The sequence below is a fragment of the Austrofundulus limnaeus genome, unplaced genomic scaffold (assembly GCF_001266775.1).
Source record: "Austrofundulus limnaeus strain Quisiro unplaced genomic scaffold, Austrofundulus_limnaeus-1.0 Scaffold90, whole genome shotgun sequence".
Lineage (NCBI taxonomy): Eukaryota > Metazoa > Chordata > Actinopteri > Cyprinodontiformes > Rivulidae > Austrofundulus > Austrofundulus limnaeus.
Window position 1 is genome coordinate 1,072,743 of NW_013952492.1, and position 14,112 is coordinate 1,086,854.

General features: G+C 43.6%; 1 protein-coding gene across 7 annotated transcripts in view; it reads right to left on the minus strand.

Moving 5' to 3' along the window:
• frmd4a (FERM domain containing 4A) overlaps window positions 1-14,112 on the minus strand; it is a 95,849-nt gene that overhangs the window by 43,615 nt on the left and 38,122 nt on the right. For 3 of the 7 annotated variants that reach the window (XM_014012342.1, XM_014012336.1, XM_014012337.1), the window contains exon 1: window positions 3,373-3,555. The exons of 3 other annotated variants lie outside the window; for them this stretch is intronic. In XM_014012342.1, the coding sequence (XP_013867796.1) occupies window positions 3,373-3,540 (168 nt within the window). In that variant the 5' untranslated portion in view covers window positions 3,541-3,555. Of the gene's footprint in view, window positions 1-3,372; window positions 3,556-10,610; window positions 11,093-14,112 lie in introns of those variants that run through there. One more of the 7 variants, XM_014012338.1, reaches the window with a different exon arrangement.

Consider the following 14,112-nt stretch of genomic DNA (forward strand, 5'->3'; position numbering starts at 1 on the left):
TGTGTGTGTGTGTGTGTGTGTGTGTGTGTGTGTGTGTGTGTGTGTAGAGAGAGAGAGAGAGGGGATATTAATGTGTGTGCCCATGTAAGAATATCAAACACAAACAGGCCTCAAGGTGGCTGCCAACAAATTAGATAATTACAAAAAAATAAACAAAGTAAAGGAATATTTTTGGCAACAAATGGTCTCCTGTTCTTTCTTTTCAGAATAGTTTTCCCACTGTTAGTTCTGGGGGAAAAAATCTCACATTCAGATCATAACTCTGGCAGTGAGAATCAAGGACTGCTGACAGACTGTAGTACTGATCAAAATGCCTCAGTAGGAAGTCATGAGTTCAGTTTCACTCTCCGTCCAATGGTTACTTGGATGGGAAGCAGTGGGGGGGGGGGGGGGGTATTGAAGGTTGGGAATTAGTAAATCACAGAATTCCCATTCTGAGTATTTGTCTCCATGTCATCAAGTTATTTATTGAGCTCTGTTTCAGAGGAATGTGAGAACAAAGGGATAAGTGAGCATGAGAAGCAGATGGGCTGAAAAAAAAACCCCAAGTACAATCGTGACCTGATTCAAAGAAGCTGCTGGCTAAATCCTTACTTTAAAGAAATCCACCTGCCCTAAAAACAACAGGTTTTGACCGAAGGCCCACGACTTACAAAATCACAGGCAAAAACGAACTCACCAAACAGTGACAAATGAGCTGACAAAAGAAGGATTCTACAGTTTGGCAGTTTTACATGAGTGTGTCTTTGGTTTGTGTCATAACGGTGCTCATCAGAGAGATGAAGAATATAATTTATGACAAATGGTTTTCCTCGCAGGGAAAGGCCAGACCAGGTGAGTTCAGTCAGTGGGAGTAAACCGATCTAGTTTTCTATCGTGCACAAGACGCAGGGCAGCCTACAAGTTCAAACAGCAGCAAGACAAAATGAATATGCATGATAGATGGGACATGATGTGAGATGTGAAAAATGTATAAAACATTTGGGATAACGTTGCTAGGGAACAGTTGGGCTCTAAGTGCATTTGGCCTCCAGGAGAACCAGCTTCCTGCCTGCTCCTGTTATTAAACAAGTGCTGCGACAGGAAATAAATGAGTCTAGGATGCTTACCTTGTCAAGTCTGGAAAAAAAAAGAAGACCTAAGGGGATGCTAAACACTCTTGGCTTTGCTCGCAAGTCACTTCTATTTCTAGAGAACAAAATACTGGCTTGCAATAACTTTTGAGAGTTGCATTACAGTGGTGCATGTCAACATGATTTTTTTTGCAAACAGAGGAACGGCCAACCACCTGTGTTTGCTGAAGCCTTTTGCAGATGCAGGATATCCTTCCTTCGGAATGGGATGAGGGTGATACGAAGGGGAGGGGGAGAGATGGAGAAAAAGAAACAATGAACACAGCTGAAATCGATGTGAGTGCAGCATCACAAGAAATGACAAATAATCGCCCAGAGACACCGTCTCACACGTGTGTAGCAGAGCTCGGCCCCCACACACCCGCTGGTTCTAACCCTGTTTACGGGGTCACAACACAAGAGGAAAACGTGTGACTGGAGGCTGTTGAGTCAATATTACTCAGTTTGATGAAGGAAAGTGTGAACACACGGCTGCATGCTCTCAAAAGGCAAAGGAGTGTATGTACGTGCGAGCGAACAACGTTTGGTTCGTGCAGCACAACGACTGACTGCTGCCTCACACAACACCCAAAGAACTGCGAGTGGAAAGTCATCACATTCACACACAAGTTGCGTGTCGCGCACTGTTGCAGAGTCCGGTAAAATATGTGGGCTAGGCACATGAGTGAAAGTATTTGGCTGCTGGTGATGGATTCTTTTGCCAGAGTTGGGAAAAAAAACAGTGAAGTGATTTGAGTGGGAAATGCAAAAATAGAAAGTCTGCGCTGCAGAGCAGATTGGGTCCAAACACGGAGATGGAAATGTTCCGTTAGACCGGAGGGGAGAACAAGTGAAAAAGAGGTTTGGAAAACTGCAGAGAAAGTGAAAACAGACTGACAAAATGTGTTAAGACTGTTAACTCCTTCTCTATTTACATCACTCATCCAATTTTGTGTGTCACTTGTGTAAGCCTGTGTTTCTCGTTAAAGAAAACCATCAGCACACTGAGACAGGGATACCCCCGTCCTGCTGCCTGACAGGGTGGACTCCACCTTGTCTGCCTTTTCAATCAACTCCACCTTGGACCATACCTCTTCTCCAGGCCCAGCATTTATGTTCTTTGCAGCTCCTGAAAACATTCGTTGACGGGATGTTTTTAAAAAAAAGTGCAGCTGAAAGTTGTTTTAGTACAACTTCTGTTAGACCCATTTGTCTTTGAAGCATGGAGGGGTTCCAAACAACGGTCTGGCATGATTTTCAGTTTCCTCTGATTGTGTTCTCCTCCCTCAGGATGCTTAAACTTAAGACTTGCACAAGACCACATTTAAAGACAAAAGTTAGAACAACATCTCAACTTATTTCTCTCTTGAGAAGGAAAAGGGAATACGAGCCGAAAGGCAGGGAAAATCCACAAGATGTGTGTAGGTTTAAGTGTTTTTCTGTGCATGTATGTAAAGATAAACCCAAAAGGCTCTCTCTATGAGCCTGTTGGGTTTGTTCTGGGGCTGCCAGCTGCATACAGGGCACATGGGGTGCCTGCAGAATACTAATAGCACCATGAAAGGCTTCAGCACCGAAATCAGGCACACTGAAGTGCATACTGATCAACCGTTTTGCTGAATCACGGCTCGAAAAATAAAAGACTTTGTCACTTCTGAAATGCATTCAAACACGAGCTACAGACGCTGCGGAATTGGAGCAAACTGGCACATTAAGTTTGGGCAAAGTTTTCAGAGAGATAAACAGAAATACTGCAAAACAGTTTGTGTTTTTATGGTAGATATTCACCAGTTGGGTGAACATAGTTACACTTACCGGCTTAACTGCTTGGTTACAAGCTGGCAGAACAACTTCCTGTTATCTTTTGTTTGATCCACAAACGCACACAAAAACAGTGGCAGGTAAAAAGAAAAAGACTGAAAAGGGAATTTCTGTCCTTTTACTCTTAATGAAACAAATCAGTCAGGTTTAACCCTGCTCGATTTTGGCAGCACAGCCTTTTTCTTGAAGGGCATACCTGGCCTGCAGTACATCATCTTCTCCCTGTGTTGCTCTCTCTTTTAGCCTCAAGCCTTGACACCCAGATATCAAATACCATTTATAAATATTATACAGCAAATAAATGGACAATAGATGGGAGCAAACCTAATTCCTGTTTCATCGTGTGCAATTTAATTAATGCACGTGTTGAATGAGAGGCGTGATTTGACGCTTGCACAGCCACGTCACATTGTCACTCCTCGTGCATTTCGAGGCCTACCTGATAAAGAGGCCTTGAAACACACCTGTTGGTGTGCAACAGATGCAGAGGCCCAGGAAGGTTCCTGGCGTGCACACAAAGGCGTCGGATGGCCGTGGAGCCGAGAGTCCACAGTAGACCCCGCTGAGTACAGACCACCTCATCCAGACCCAACATGGCCGCCTCCATTCCTGCACTGACTCAGCAGCACAGCTTGAGTTTCATTCACCGGGACATCCGGTTATCACATTCAGAAAGCTTTCGTTGCACAGGTGAACCACGCGGGGGAAGAATCCACAAAGGCCAAGGTAATGAAATAAGTGGAGCCTTTAATTGTCCTCTTGGTATCTACTTAGCTCCACTAGATTAATATTCAGGTCATCCCTGGAGATAAAAGTCTCTGTCTTCTCTCTCACTGGGCTTCACCGTTCTGATGTCTCCTCAAGGTCAAACTCATCCAGTTCCTCTGTCCGAGTCTCACACAGCTAATGGTCTGTGCTGACTCCTCTTGCTCCTCTGGTCCACTCTCTTTTCCTCTCTCTGAAGCAACACAGCCTCTGTTCCCTGGCCTCAAATGCCACAAACACAAACATTCCCACTAAAGAAATGCAGCCGACCGCTCCGTTTGTCTGACTGGTACTTGGTTTTAAAGTGATACGCACTCTCATCCAGGGGAGAGAAACCAGTTGTCTCACGTTCTCCTCTCGGAGTGTCAGTTTTCCATGCGAAAGGGATATGCTTACAGGCTCGCACACCTCTCACACACCTGCTCAGTCAGAACTCATTCTGTATGTTTTATAATTCGTGAACATTCCTTTCCAGAGACACAGGACACAATGCTTGCTTGTGCATGGATACAAAAAAATAAATAAATAAAAAAGATTTTAAAAACTTGAATAATAGTGACTAAACACATACGTTGTCATCTGGTCTCAAAGGGATGAGCCTTTTCCTTCCAGAAGGCACTGGGATTTTAGCCAGAATATTTCAAAAGAGTACACATTTTTCCTTTCAGCCACTGTTCCCAGGCTTATGTGTCCCAGTTTGACCTATAAAACTCTCAAGACAGAAAAAGAAACTTGAATAAACAACGTCTTTTCATCCAGCTTTGGTCAAAAAGTAAAAAAAAACAACTAGTTTGATTACTTTAAACGTAGGGATAGAAATGCACTCTTAGTTTTATTATAAAGTATATCTTCCTACACACAGTATATAACAATGGCCACATGGAGGCAATACAATCCCCATGTACAGTAAGAGCTGTGCACAGCTATTGGAGACTGTGTGTAATTATTTTTGTCAGTAAATGCTTCCTAATGGAGCAGCTAAAACAAAAACAATCTTAAAAATAAATGTCACCTTTTTCTGCTAGGGTATAAAAGCTTAGCCTTTTTTTAATCTTCTAGGTCTTTTATCAAACACTCTTGATCAATATAAAAGTCAATAAATCGGGCGCTGAACTGGAATTCTTTGACCTTCTGTAAAACCCAGTCCGACTGTGGGTGGCTTAAATGGGATTTTATAGACCTCTTTGATTCATTGTGAGGTTTAGCAGTACAATAAGTCACTCCTTCTCTGCGGAGTTGGTGTCATGTGTGAGGAAGTGTGCAAACAAACTGCTTTAATCATTTGATTGCGCATCAAGGCTTGTTCTCCACCAGTCAAACTCATAATGCACTCAACATTTCACAAAGATCCAAAATAGCAGGAATAATATGTACTTTTTAAGCTACCCTCCTCTTTCAGGGCCTCTTATACCGTGTCTTGAGAAACCCACGAGGAATGTGCGCTGTTCCTACGGTGTGACTTGTCCAAAAGGAAACAGGGCTCGACTGGGGATGCTCAGCCCCTCAGCAACTGTAATTTATAATGGTGGGGTGTAAATATTTGCTGTGGCAAGGGGGGGGAGGCGAGAGGTTAGGTATGACAGTGCTCCGTTCCCATGATTCCCCATGTTTGCAATGTCTCGCTGAATTCTGGGAAAGGTCAGGCCAGCGCTGTGATTTAAACCGACATGACCAGAGTGTCAGCTGGTCGGCCATTATCACAGTAACAAGATGAGGAGGAAAAGACTTTACGCTTTATGTTCAGCACTGTGGTTAAAAAAAAAGAATAAAAAATACACTAAGGCAGACATTACTGATGACAGATAAACTCCAAACGTGTATGCACACTTGTGAGGTCACTCCAGTCTTGACACAAACAGAACAGAGGAGAAAACTCTTGCACCATAATCTCTTAACTTTCTCCCTCTCATGCTGCCCCTTTAATCTCTCCCTCTCATCTTTCTCTATCTCCCAATCTTCTTCCTGCTCTCTGATCCTCACTCAGGCGTGTTACACTGGCAGTGCAGGCGAGTCGGACGGGGAGAAAAAGGAGGAGAGCAGGGGATGGAAATGGGTCACACATGCACAGCTCATTCAGCAGATCATTCTCAGCTGAGGCTGGATAAATTCCCTGAAAACAGTTGTCTGTCTCTTAATGGAAACAATAACCCTGGCTTTTAGCTTGTTCAAGTTGATTTTTTTATCATCAGTTTGTTTTCAAGCTGCTGTCACAGAAAATAAAGATTGTGAGTGACGTAAGCGCGCGGAGCCAGACTGAAATTCAATTCCAATCAGTCGGCTTTAATGTGATTGTATTAGAAGTGCAAGCAGGAAAATCAATGACATAATGCAATGTAGCTGGAGACAAGCATGACAGCAGGGAGACTTTGTCTTCGTGTGCACCCTGAGCTCCAGTTTGCAACAACTCAAACAAGAGATCCTCCGCATGTGAGCAAAGAACAAAACACTTCTGATGACGTTAATCCTTTGAAGTATCAGGAGTGTAGAAGTTGACCCAGTTCTTTTTGTATTTTTTTTTGTATTATACTACACACATGCACAAAAGGGGGTTCACTCGCGAAAAACATGGACGCACGCGAACTCTCTCTTGAGCTAATCATTGCCTCCACTTTGCCTCGCAGATAAATATTAATGAGGATTGCCGTGTTACTTCAGAACACCCACAGGAAAACAAGAGACTGCATCTCGTTTTTAGCCCTTCTTTCTTTTTGTCACTCATTCAGAAACACACAAACACGCAAACACACACACACATTCCTGCTGCTTTTACCATCTTGTAGTAAGTCTCAACAATCTCCCACCTCTTCCTTTGTTTTTCTTACACTGTCACTGCAGGACTGACACACCAATTTGCGACCCACACGCAAACAAAAACCACATGAGCTATGAATAAACTCCTTCATGTGAGTGAGTCACAGACAGACATCGCCTCTGTTCTCACTGAGACATCTCATCTCTGTGCAACAAAGGGCACACATTGTGCTGGGATATTTAAAGAACATTTCGGGGTCTCCACTTCCTGTTTTAGGGGGAGATAGAATTCAGATTCCATTCCCATCAACCCACACTCCTCTTCTCCCCCCCCCCCCCCTGTCTTTCTGCTTCTTTGGAGGATCCCATGCTGTCTTCTCTGAGAAGAGCGAAGCAGAGAGATAATGAAGAAATCTTTCTGAGCTGTGCGTGAAGGTGGCAGAGGATGGGAACGCGCGAACACAAAGGCAAGACATCATCCCCGAGTCCGTGCGTCTATCTGTCCATCCGACGGGGGATATTTTGGCTGTGTGCACAAAAGTCCGACCTCACTATAGCTACCCTGCTAACAGCCTGTCTCTATAGAGAAAACACATTATCAGCAGCCCGCTGCCTTCTGCCTGCACCCGCAGTCAGTAGGCGACCGTCTCCTCACTTGATCAGTGTTTAGATTTACTTTGAACTTGCACGCAGCTGTGTCACGAGCGTATAGGTCCGCGGGTTGATTTTGGATGGGGAATAAAAGAGGGAAAATGAATAATACCACCGAGTGATGAAAGAGACGGGGTGGAGAAGAGGGTGGGAGTCTCCTGCATGGCCCCCTCCTTTCCTCACTTGCTCAATAACATTCTTCTTTCTGAGCTGCCTTAGGGATAAAAGGGGGTCCCCTTTCATGCCAAACAGGGTGTGGTGCGAGGCCTTCAGGAGCTGTGTGTTATTCCCACCTCTTTTTTTTCCCTGCCCCTCATCTTCTCTTTGTCTGTTTAATTGGACCGAATGACCACAGCTCCCACCTACAGTCCTGCGGGCATTTTTGAAATCCCAGGGAATCAATACTTTAGCGAGGAAAAGGAGAGCTGCTGGGGCAACGGCTCGAAGCTCGAAACAGATCCACGCTGGCAGTGGGCTGATAAATAAATTAAACGGCAACTTACGCCGGGTGTTGTTTTTGGGCTTTGGCGGCCACGTCAACTTTCCAGGGGCTTCGATGAATTAATGTCGAAACAATTAGATCAACCTGACCCCGCCGAACGCCTGGGTCCAACGTTGACCTTCTCTGTGATTGGTGAAGACCAAATGTTTAAAGGTAACAAGGATTGATTAGTATTCCTGCCTTATCACTTGCCTGGCTGCTTCTGGCTTATAGGTGTAAACAAGTGAATTGCATTTATGCTTTTGGGTCAAATTGTGTTTCCAAACGTGCTTGTTTGAACTTCTCCCTCGCTTGACAGTAATCCGCCACTCCCACCTTAATGCCCTCGTGCCCCCAGCGGTGCTTCGACAACATGTTGTGGTCGAATGGTTTATCCTAAAAAATTAGGCAAACACAGGAACTACACTGATAAACACAGATGCCAGACTTAAATACATAACCTCTTCAATTTGTTTTGTTTATAGCTTAATTTAATACAAAAAAAGAACTGAGCGGATCAGGGTAACAAAGGCGGAAGATAATCCTAATTCAAACTGCTTAGAGGTAATCTAAAGAGAAAACATCCACTCAAAAGATGTCAACATCCTCTACATCCAAAAACTATTATCACTTACGTCTTTTTTTGTTTTTGGAAAGTTTTTATTTCTTGACATTGCAAGACATTGAATATGGTTTTATATGAATTTTTGTTCAGACGAAGGAGAAAAAAGGTGTTATCAAATTTTTATTGCGACTAAGCATGCTTCCCAATCTACCATTGTTCTAGTATGAACAACAACGGCCCTTTCTTGTAGGTATTACTCAATTAAATGATATAGAAATCCACATCCATCACAAACCACTGAAGTAGACGTGAGGCGATCTATCTGAATTAGAAAAGTGACAAGACACAGACGAAAAGATGGCTCTTCATTTTGCAATCTGAACTCTAATAAAAAAACAGTCTGTGAGATTTGATTTGTTACCATTTTTCAAGCCAGTTAATAAATGCTAATAGTTTACAGACTTGAGCCGTATTAAGCCAGAAGCAACGAGCTTTCACCAACCACAGCATGTTCACCGAAAACAGATGTGACAACAAAGGCTTCCGAGTGTGCCAAAACGCATACATTTTATTTTAAGTTGGCAGAAATCTCAGCTAAAACCTTCCACTCTGCTAATTTAGCCGCTTATAGACCGATACTTTGTGGATACTTAAATTTACATGATGTTTATTTCCCCTTGCACAGAAGGCTACAGCTATTGCGTTTGCACAAGGCTGAGATTGGGAATGATTGCTGTGAGTTATCCAACAAGACATGTCAGAGCAGGACAAAACTGCAGCAGTGTATAGAAATTAAAGTATTTAGACATGTCTCCGTAAAGGCATGCATGTGGATGGAAGAGCTTTGTTTACCTGCCATGGCAATGAAAATAGCAATTTTTTCCCTTAATGCTGATAAATTTGACTTTGTTTTCTGCATGTGCGGTCAAAATCGGACATTTTCAGCGTCTTATAGCAAATACATGCCTCTCATATACAATATTTGCCAAACACACAATAATGCACACAAGTTTATGTAAATCACTACTTTTCAATTTAGCTGTTCACAGCTGGCTACAAGACAAATGCGAGGCGGGCGAAAGGAATGCAATCAGGATAGAGAGAGGCCCCACCTCTCGGAGCGTAAAAATCTGCATTCTTCATTAATTAGGGGGACTTGATTACCTGTGAGTGGATGTGATGTTTTTAGCCAATCAAATGCCAGGAATTTCTTCTTGAAAATCAAACATACAATTTTTTTTTTCAGATTGCCACCCAAAGCGAGAGTACACAAACTTATTCCTAATAATAACTGAGCCTGTGCTCCCTCTGAAGTCGTCAGGACAACTCAAGCAACCCAGAGGTGTTGTTTGTATTGCTCTTAAGAAGGACGCTGACAGCATGTGGGGGTGGTGGGGTTCTGTGGCTGGGCTTATTAAAATGAAAGCCGTCCTCATCCAATACACAATCAAGCTGTGTGATTTATGAGCACGTGTGTATCTAGCGGCATCCATGTGTACACAGTTAGTTAAACTCAAAAGAGCTTAGACATCTGAAAAAAAAAAAGCAAGTTATTGTGCCAAAATGTCAAATTACAATGCATTAGAGAAAACAAACTCAAAAGGGAGACAAAACTCTCCTCTGTGTGATCCCGGTGGCACTTTGTGATCTGCACCCGGGAAGACCTGTAAGCCTGAATCACTCATCACCTGGACACACATTGTGTTTAAGTCTGATTCACTTAATACCAGTGTATTTACAACATGAAAGAACCCCGATGTGCATCACACACCTGCAAACGTTTCTTTTACACACACACACACACGCATGCTCACGCTCAACTCTTAGGTGGTGTAAACACTTTTTTTTCTAAAGAGTAGAAGATCTGAATCATGTGGCAGGCTGCAGCCTGTCTTTTCAGCTGACATAAAGGGTAACTTTGAAAGCACATTCTGTATTTAAGCTTAACTATTATCTCTGAGTGCACACCCACAAGACTGACAAGAAAACACGTACGGCTTCTGGTGCCTGGAGGACAAACTGACTTGGGTTGTACAAAAAAATAAAATAAAATCAAAATTCAACACTTTAAACAGATTGAACTGGAGGCTATGGCTGGTTTAGGTTGATAAAGGAAAGCTATCAGATGTCTGGAGTCAGTTTAATTGCCCTGACAGTGACAGGCAAACAAGAGCTCTCCCACAGAGAAACTTCACTGTAACCTTGAATGTCAGGATGTTGGTGGAATCAGTGACAGAGAGCTGCAAAGATTGTCAGCAAGAAGTATTGTCCATTGTGGAGATTAAAAGCTTTGCTCTTGACTTCTACCAACTCAGATCTAATTCTGGATTAGTCAAGAAGCTTTTGAAACCCCACTCACACTCACAGCCAATTATGAGCACACAAAACAAGGAGATAAAGTAAATAATAATAATTTTTAAAAAGGACAGGAAGGAGAAGGTGAGGACCTGAGCTGGTGTCTTACCCTCTCCCCGCTGTTCCTCCGCAGAGTCCCCACCGGCAGCTTCAGCATCAGCCGGCGGGTTCTCCCGGGCGTCACGGCTCCCTGGACCACCATGGTGCGCTCCAGGGTTTGAGTCTCTGCGGGCGTGCGCGCATGTGTGTGAGCGTGGGAGGTGGGTGTCCTCGCCGTCCCGTCCAGCCTGACAGCCGTGCTCCACGCGAGCTTCCACGCGTGGGTGTGTGTGTACGAGACGAGTGGAGGAAATGTGTGTTCGAGGCGCGGAGAACTCCCACTCTGGTCTTATGTCCCCCTCTCAGCTTCAGCTTCCCTCTGGGTTGAAACACTGCCCATGGTTCTGCTCAGCTCAGCACACACACACACACACACAAACACACACACAGACACACACATACACACACAGTCTGCTGCTCTCAGGAGGTGAATGAGTGTGTGAGAGAGAGTGTGCGGGAGGCTTTTGTCTCTCCCTCCTCTTGCTCCGACAGCTTCCCCTCCCTCCCACTCGTGCTCACTTCCTCCAGTTGGGGGCTTAACCAGGTCACTGGATTAATGTGACGTCGCTGCTCTTATTAGCATACGCATCTGAGTCACGTGACACAAAAAATACATTTCATGTGAGCACACAGATCCCCCCTCCACCATCCCACCCATCTACCACCACACAAGCACATTTCCAGCCCTTACGCGGGGAATCACGTGGGGAACCTCAAAAGGAATACGGGATGTTTTGCCATCTGGTAGAGAGATTATCTTTGAAACCCCACATCCAGCTTTCTCTCCCTGCCGTGTCTGAGCTGAGACACAAAGGAGGGAGTTACAGACATGTAGAGATGAACATATGAGCCCAGCTCATGCAAACACACACGGCCGGACTTTACAAAGGGTTCACCAGGGCAAGGTTTACCCCCCCCCCCCCACCCAACTGCAATTATTGCTCTAATGAATAAATGTTTTCTAAACACCTCATTTTACTTGTTTTTAATTATGTCCAAGCCGACATCACTAAGAGTTCTTTCTTTGTTTTTACAGTTTTTGAGGGTGCAATCACACCAGTCCTGTTTAGCCCACCTTAATCCAACTCTAGTTCATTTTCCTACAAAGTCCTTTTAAATGTGTTTACTCTGATGCATTGAATCATTACATTAAAAAAACAATTGATTTTAAATCTACTTTTATGATAAAAAAAGAAAACAAATTTTTTTTTCATCGGAGGGCCGGTTGGAAGTCACAGCTGGCCTGATGTGGCCTGTGGGCCGCCAGTTGAATGTGAGAATAAATGACAACAAACATATTTCTTACAGTCTGTGCAGTCTAAAGTGTAGAAATTGTTCAGATTTAGTATGTTTTTGAAGCAGAGGCAGTAGATTACTATCACTGTAACTACAGGCGCAGAGGGCTGCAGCCCCTTGTTCAGCTGAGTCAGTCCCCTGCTTCCATCACCGCAGTCTTCACATGTCCATTAAAGCTATTGGACCCATGAGTTAAGGCTGCGCCAAGTGACTTACTGTCATTTTCCCATCATCACTCGCTGCTGAGCTCTGTTTGTTTCTGCACATCAATACTTGGCTGTCAGCTGATTAACTTTAGTTAATCAGCTGAGTATCGATGTGCAACAAACTAAAGCTGCACACAGAGGCAGCGCTGGCTGGAACTGCTGCTGGCACGCATGTATAGTAAGGGAGCAAAAAATCTTGTTATAGTGATAGTTTGGATGTTTTGTTGAAAAATTATGAACAAACACTATCTTATTTGTTGTAAATAGTTTTTTAAACGACCTTCATTTGGAAAAAATAAAGTTGAATTTTGACTGGATTGAAAAACTCTTGTCTTATTCCAATGTGGCCAAGTTTAAAATAGCTCAACACCAATCTGAAAAAAAAAAAATCCTCAGTGTTTCAAGCAAATGTTGCTTTATGAAGCTTCACACTGTCAACAACATTTGCTGTATGTGTTTAAGGTGAAGGGACAAACACACGGGGAGGGAAAAAAATCTTTAGCTGTAATCCTCAGTCACCATTATTTATTCAACACTCTGTCCCACATCAGCGAGTGAGTGACTGTGGCCTACATGGAAAATATCAGAGGGCTATTTATAAAATTATTCTGCAACACTCGGGACTTAAAGGAAAATGGAGGAAATGTGAAAAGTTGAACTGAAAACCATGATTCATTCTGTCTGTTCGCAGTGAGGCTGCTGTTCTGTGGGCTTCTGAGCGTGATGCCGATTCAGAGGATGATGACAGAGAATGAACCTCTGCAGCTGATTTGGGAGTCAAAAACCCTCATCGAGCGGCAAGAATCTAAGATGCCTTTTGCCTCTAAAGCTGCTGCCCTCCAATTGAACCAACGGCTGTTATTAGAAAGCTGCAGAAACAAAAACAGAATTAAAGAATAGAAAGAGGAATTACTCCCCCGATTAGGAGAAATGTTAATGAGGGAAACAAAGCAGATGGATTTTATTTCTGCGGCACATTTACGTGTTTATCTGCTTTGTTCTTGGCAGTGATAATAATAATAAAAAAGAAAAACAACAATTCTAATTTGTAGCTTTTTGGCATTGTTCTGCATTAATTTACCCTGATAAGTCAGCCAGCCTCTGCCCACGGCTGTCTGACTCATCCCGGCGGTCCAGTTTCTCATTGTGCTTGTGTGCGTGTGCATGTATTGTGTAGGAGTGTGTGTTTATGGAATTGCCCTCGAGTTAGACTCTGCCCATCACAAGCAGGAAAGGAGGGGGTTGGTTGTTTGTGTTTTGAGACTCCGCAAATTGCAAGGTATTGCGTTTCAGAAATATTGGAGGAGGAGGGGGGGGGGGCAAACAAAAAAGATAAACACTTACATTTGAACAGTTCCACAGTGACTGTGTAACATAATCAGTTTCTCACTGTCTGCCTCTGTTTATGCTTTCTTATCTCTATGATGCTGTTTTCCTTTATCTCTTCAGCGTGAAGATGAGGAGAAAGTGGGGTCCTTGCACCCTTTATCGGGCCTGAACCAATCATAACGACTTCTCCGCAGGGGAGCATCTACTTCAATTACCATCCATGCATCAGTGTCGGCGTGAAGAAGGCCTGGGAAACACGTTTACGGGCCCAACAAGGTAGCTGATTTTGTCGCGAAAACTGGGACACGTGTGCCGCTCGCTGCAAAAATCTAGGTCAAATTTGTACTTTTGAGAGATTTGTTGGAACTCTAGGACAGGTTGTCTCGCTCAAATTGTGCCTCACATCTGCTCAACCTGCGGGGAGGTAAATGTGCGCGCGTGTGTGCACATTTTGTACATCTGCCGGTGTGTCTCTCAGCATGATTAACATTTTAGGCACAGGCAGCACTGAGTCACAGTGAATGTATCCTGTTTATTACTTTGACACAATATGCATTACCTTGAAAAAAAAAAAAAAGGTCTGAGTGCAGTTCTGATTTTTATGCTGCCATCTATTTATTGGAATTAGAAAAAAGTTATTCCAATGAGCCAAAGAATTAAATGGAGGTGCTAGAGTTGACC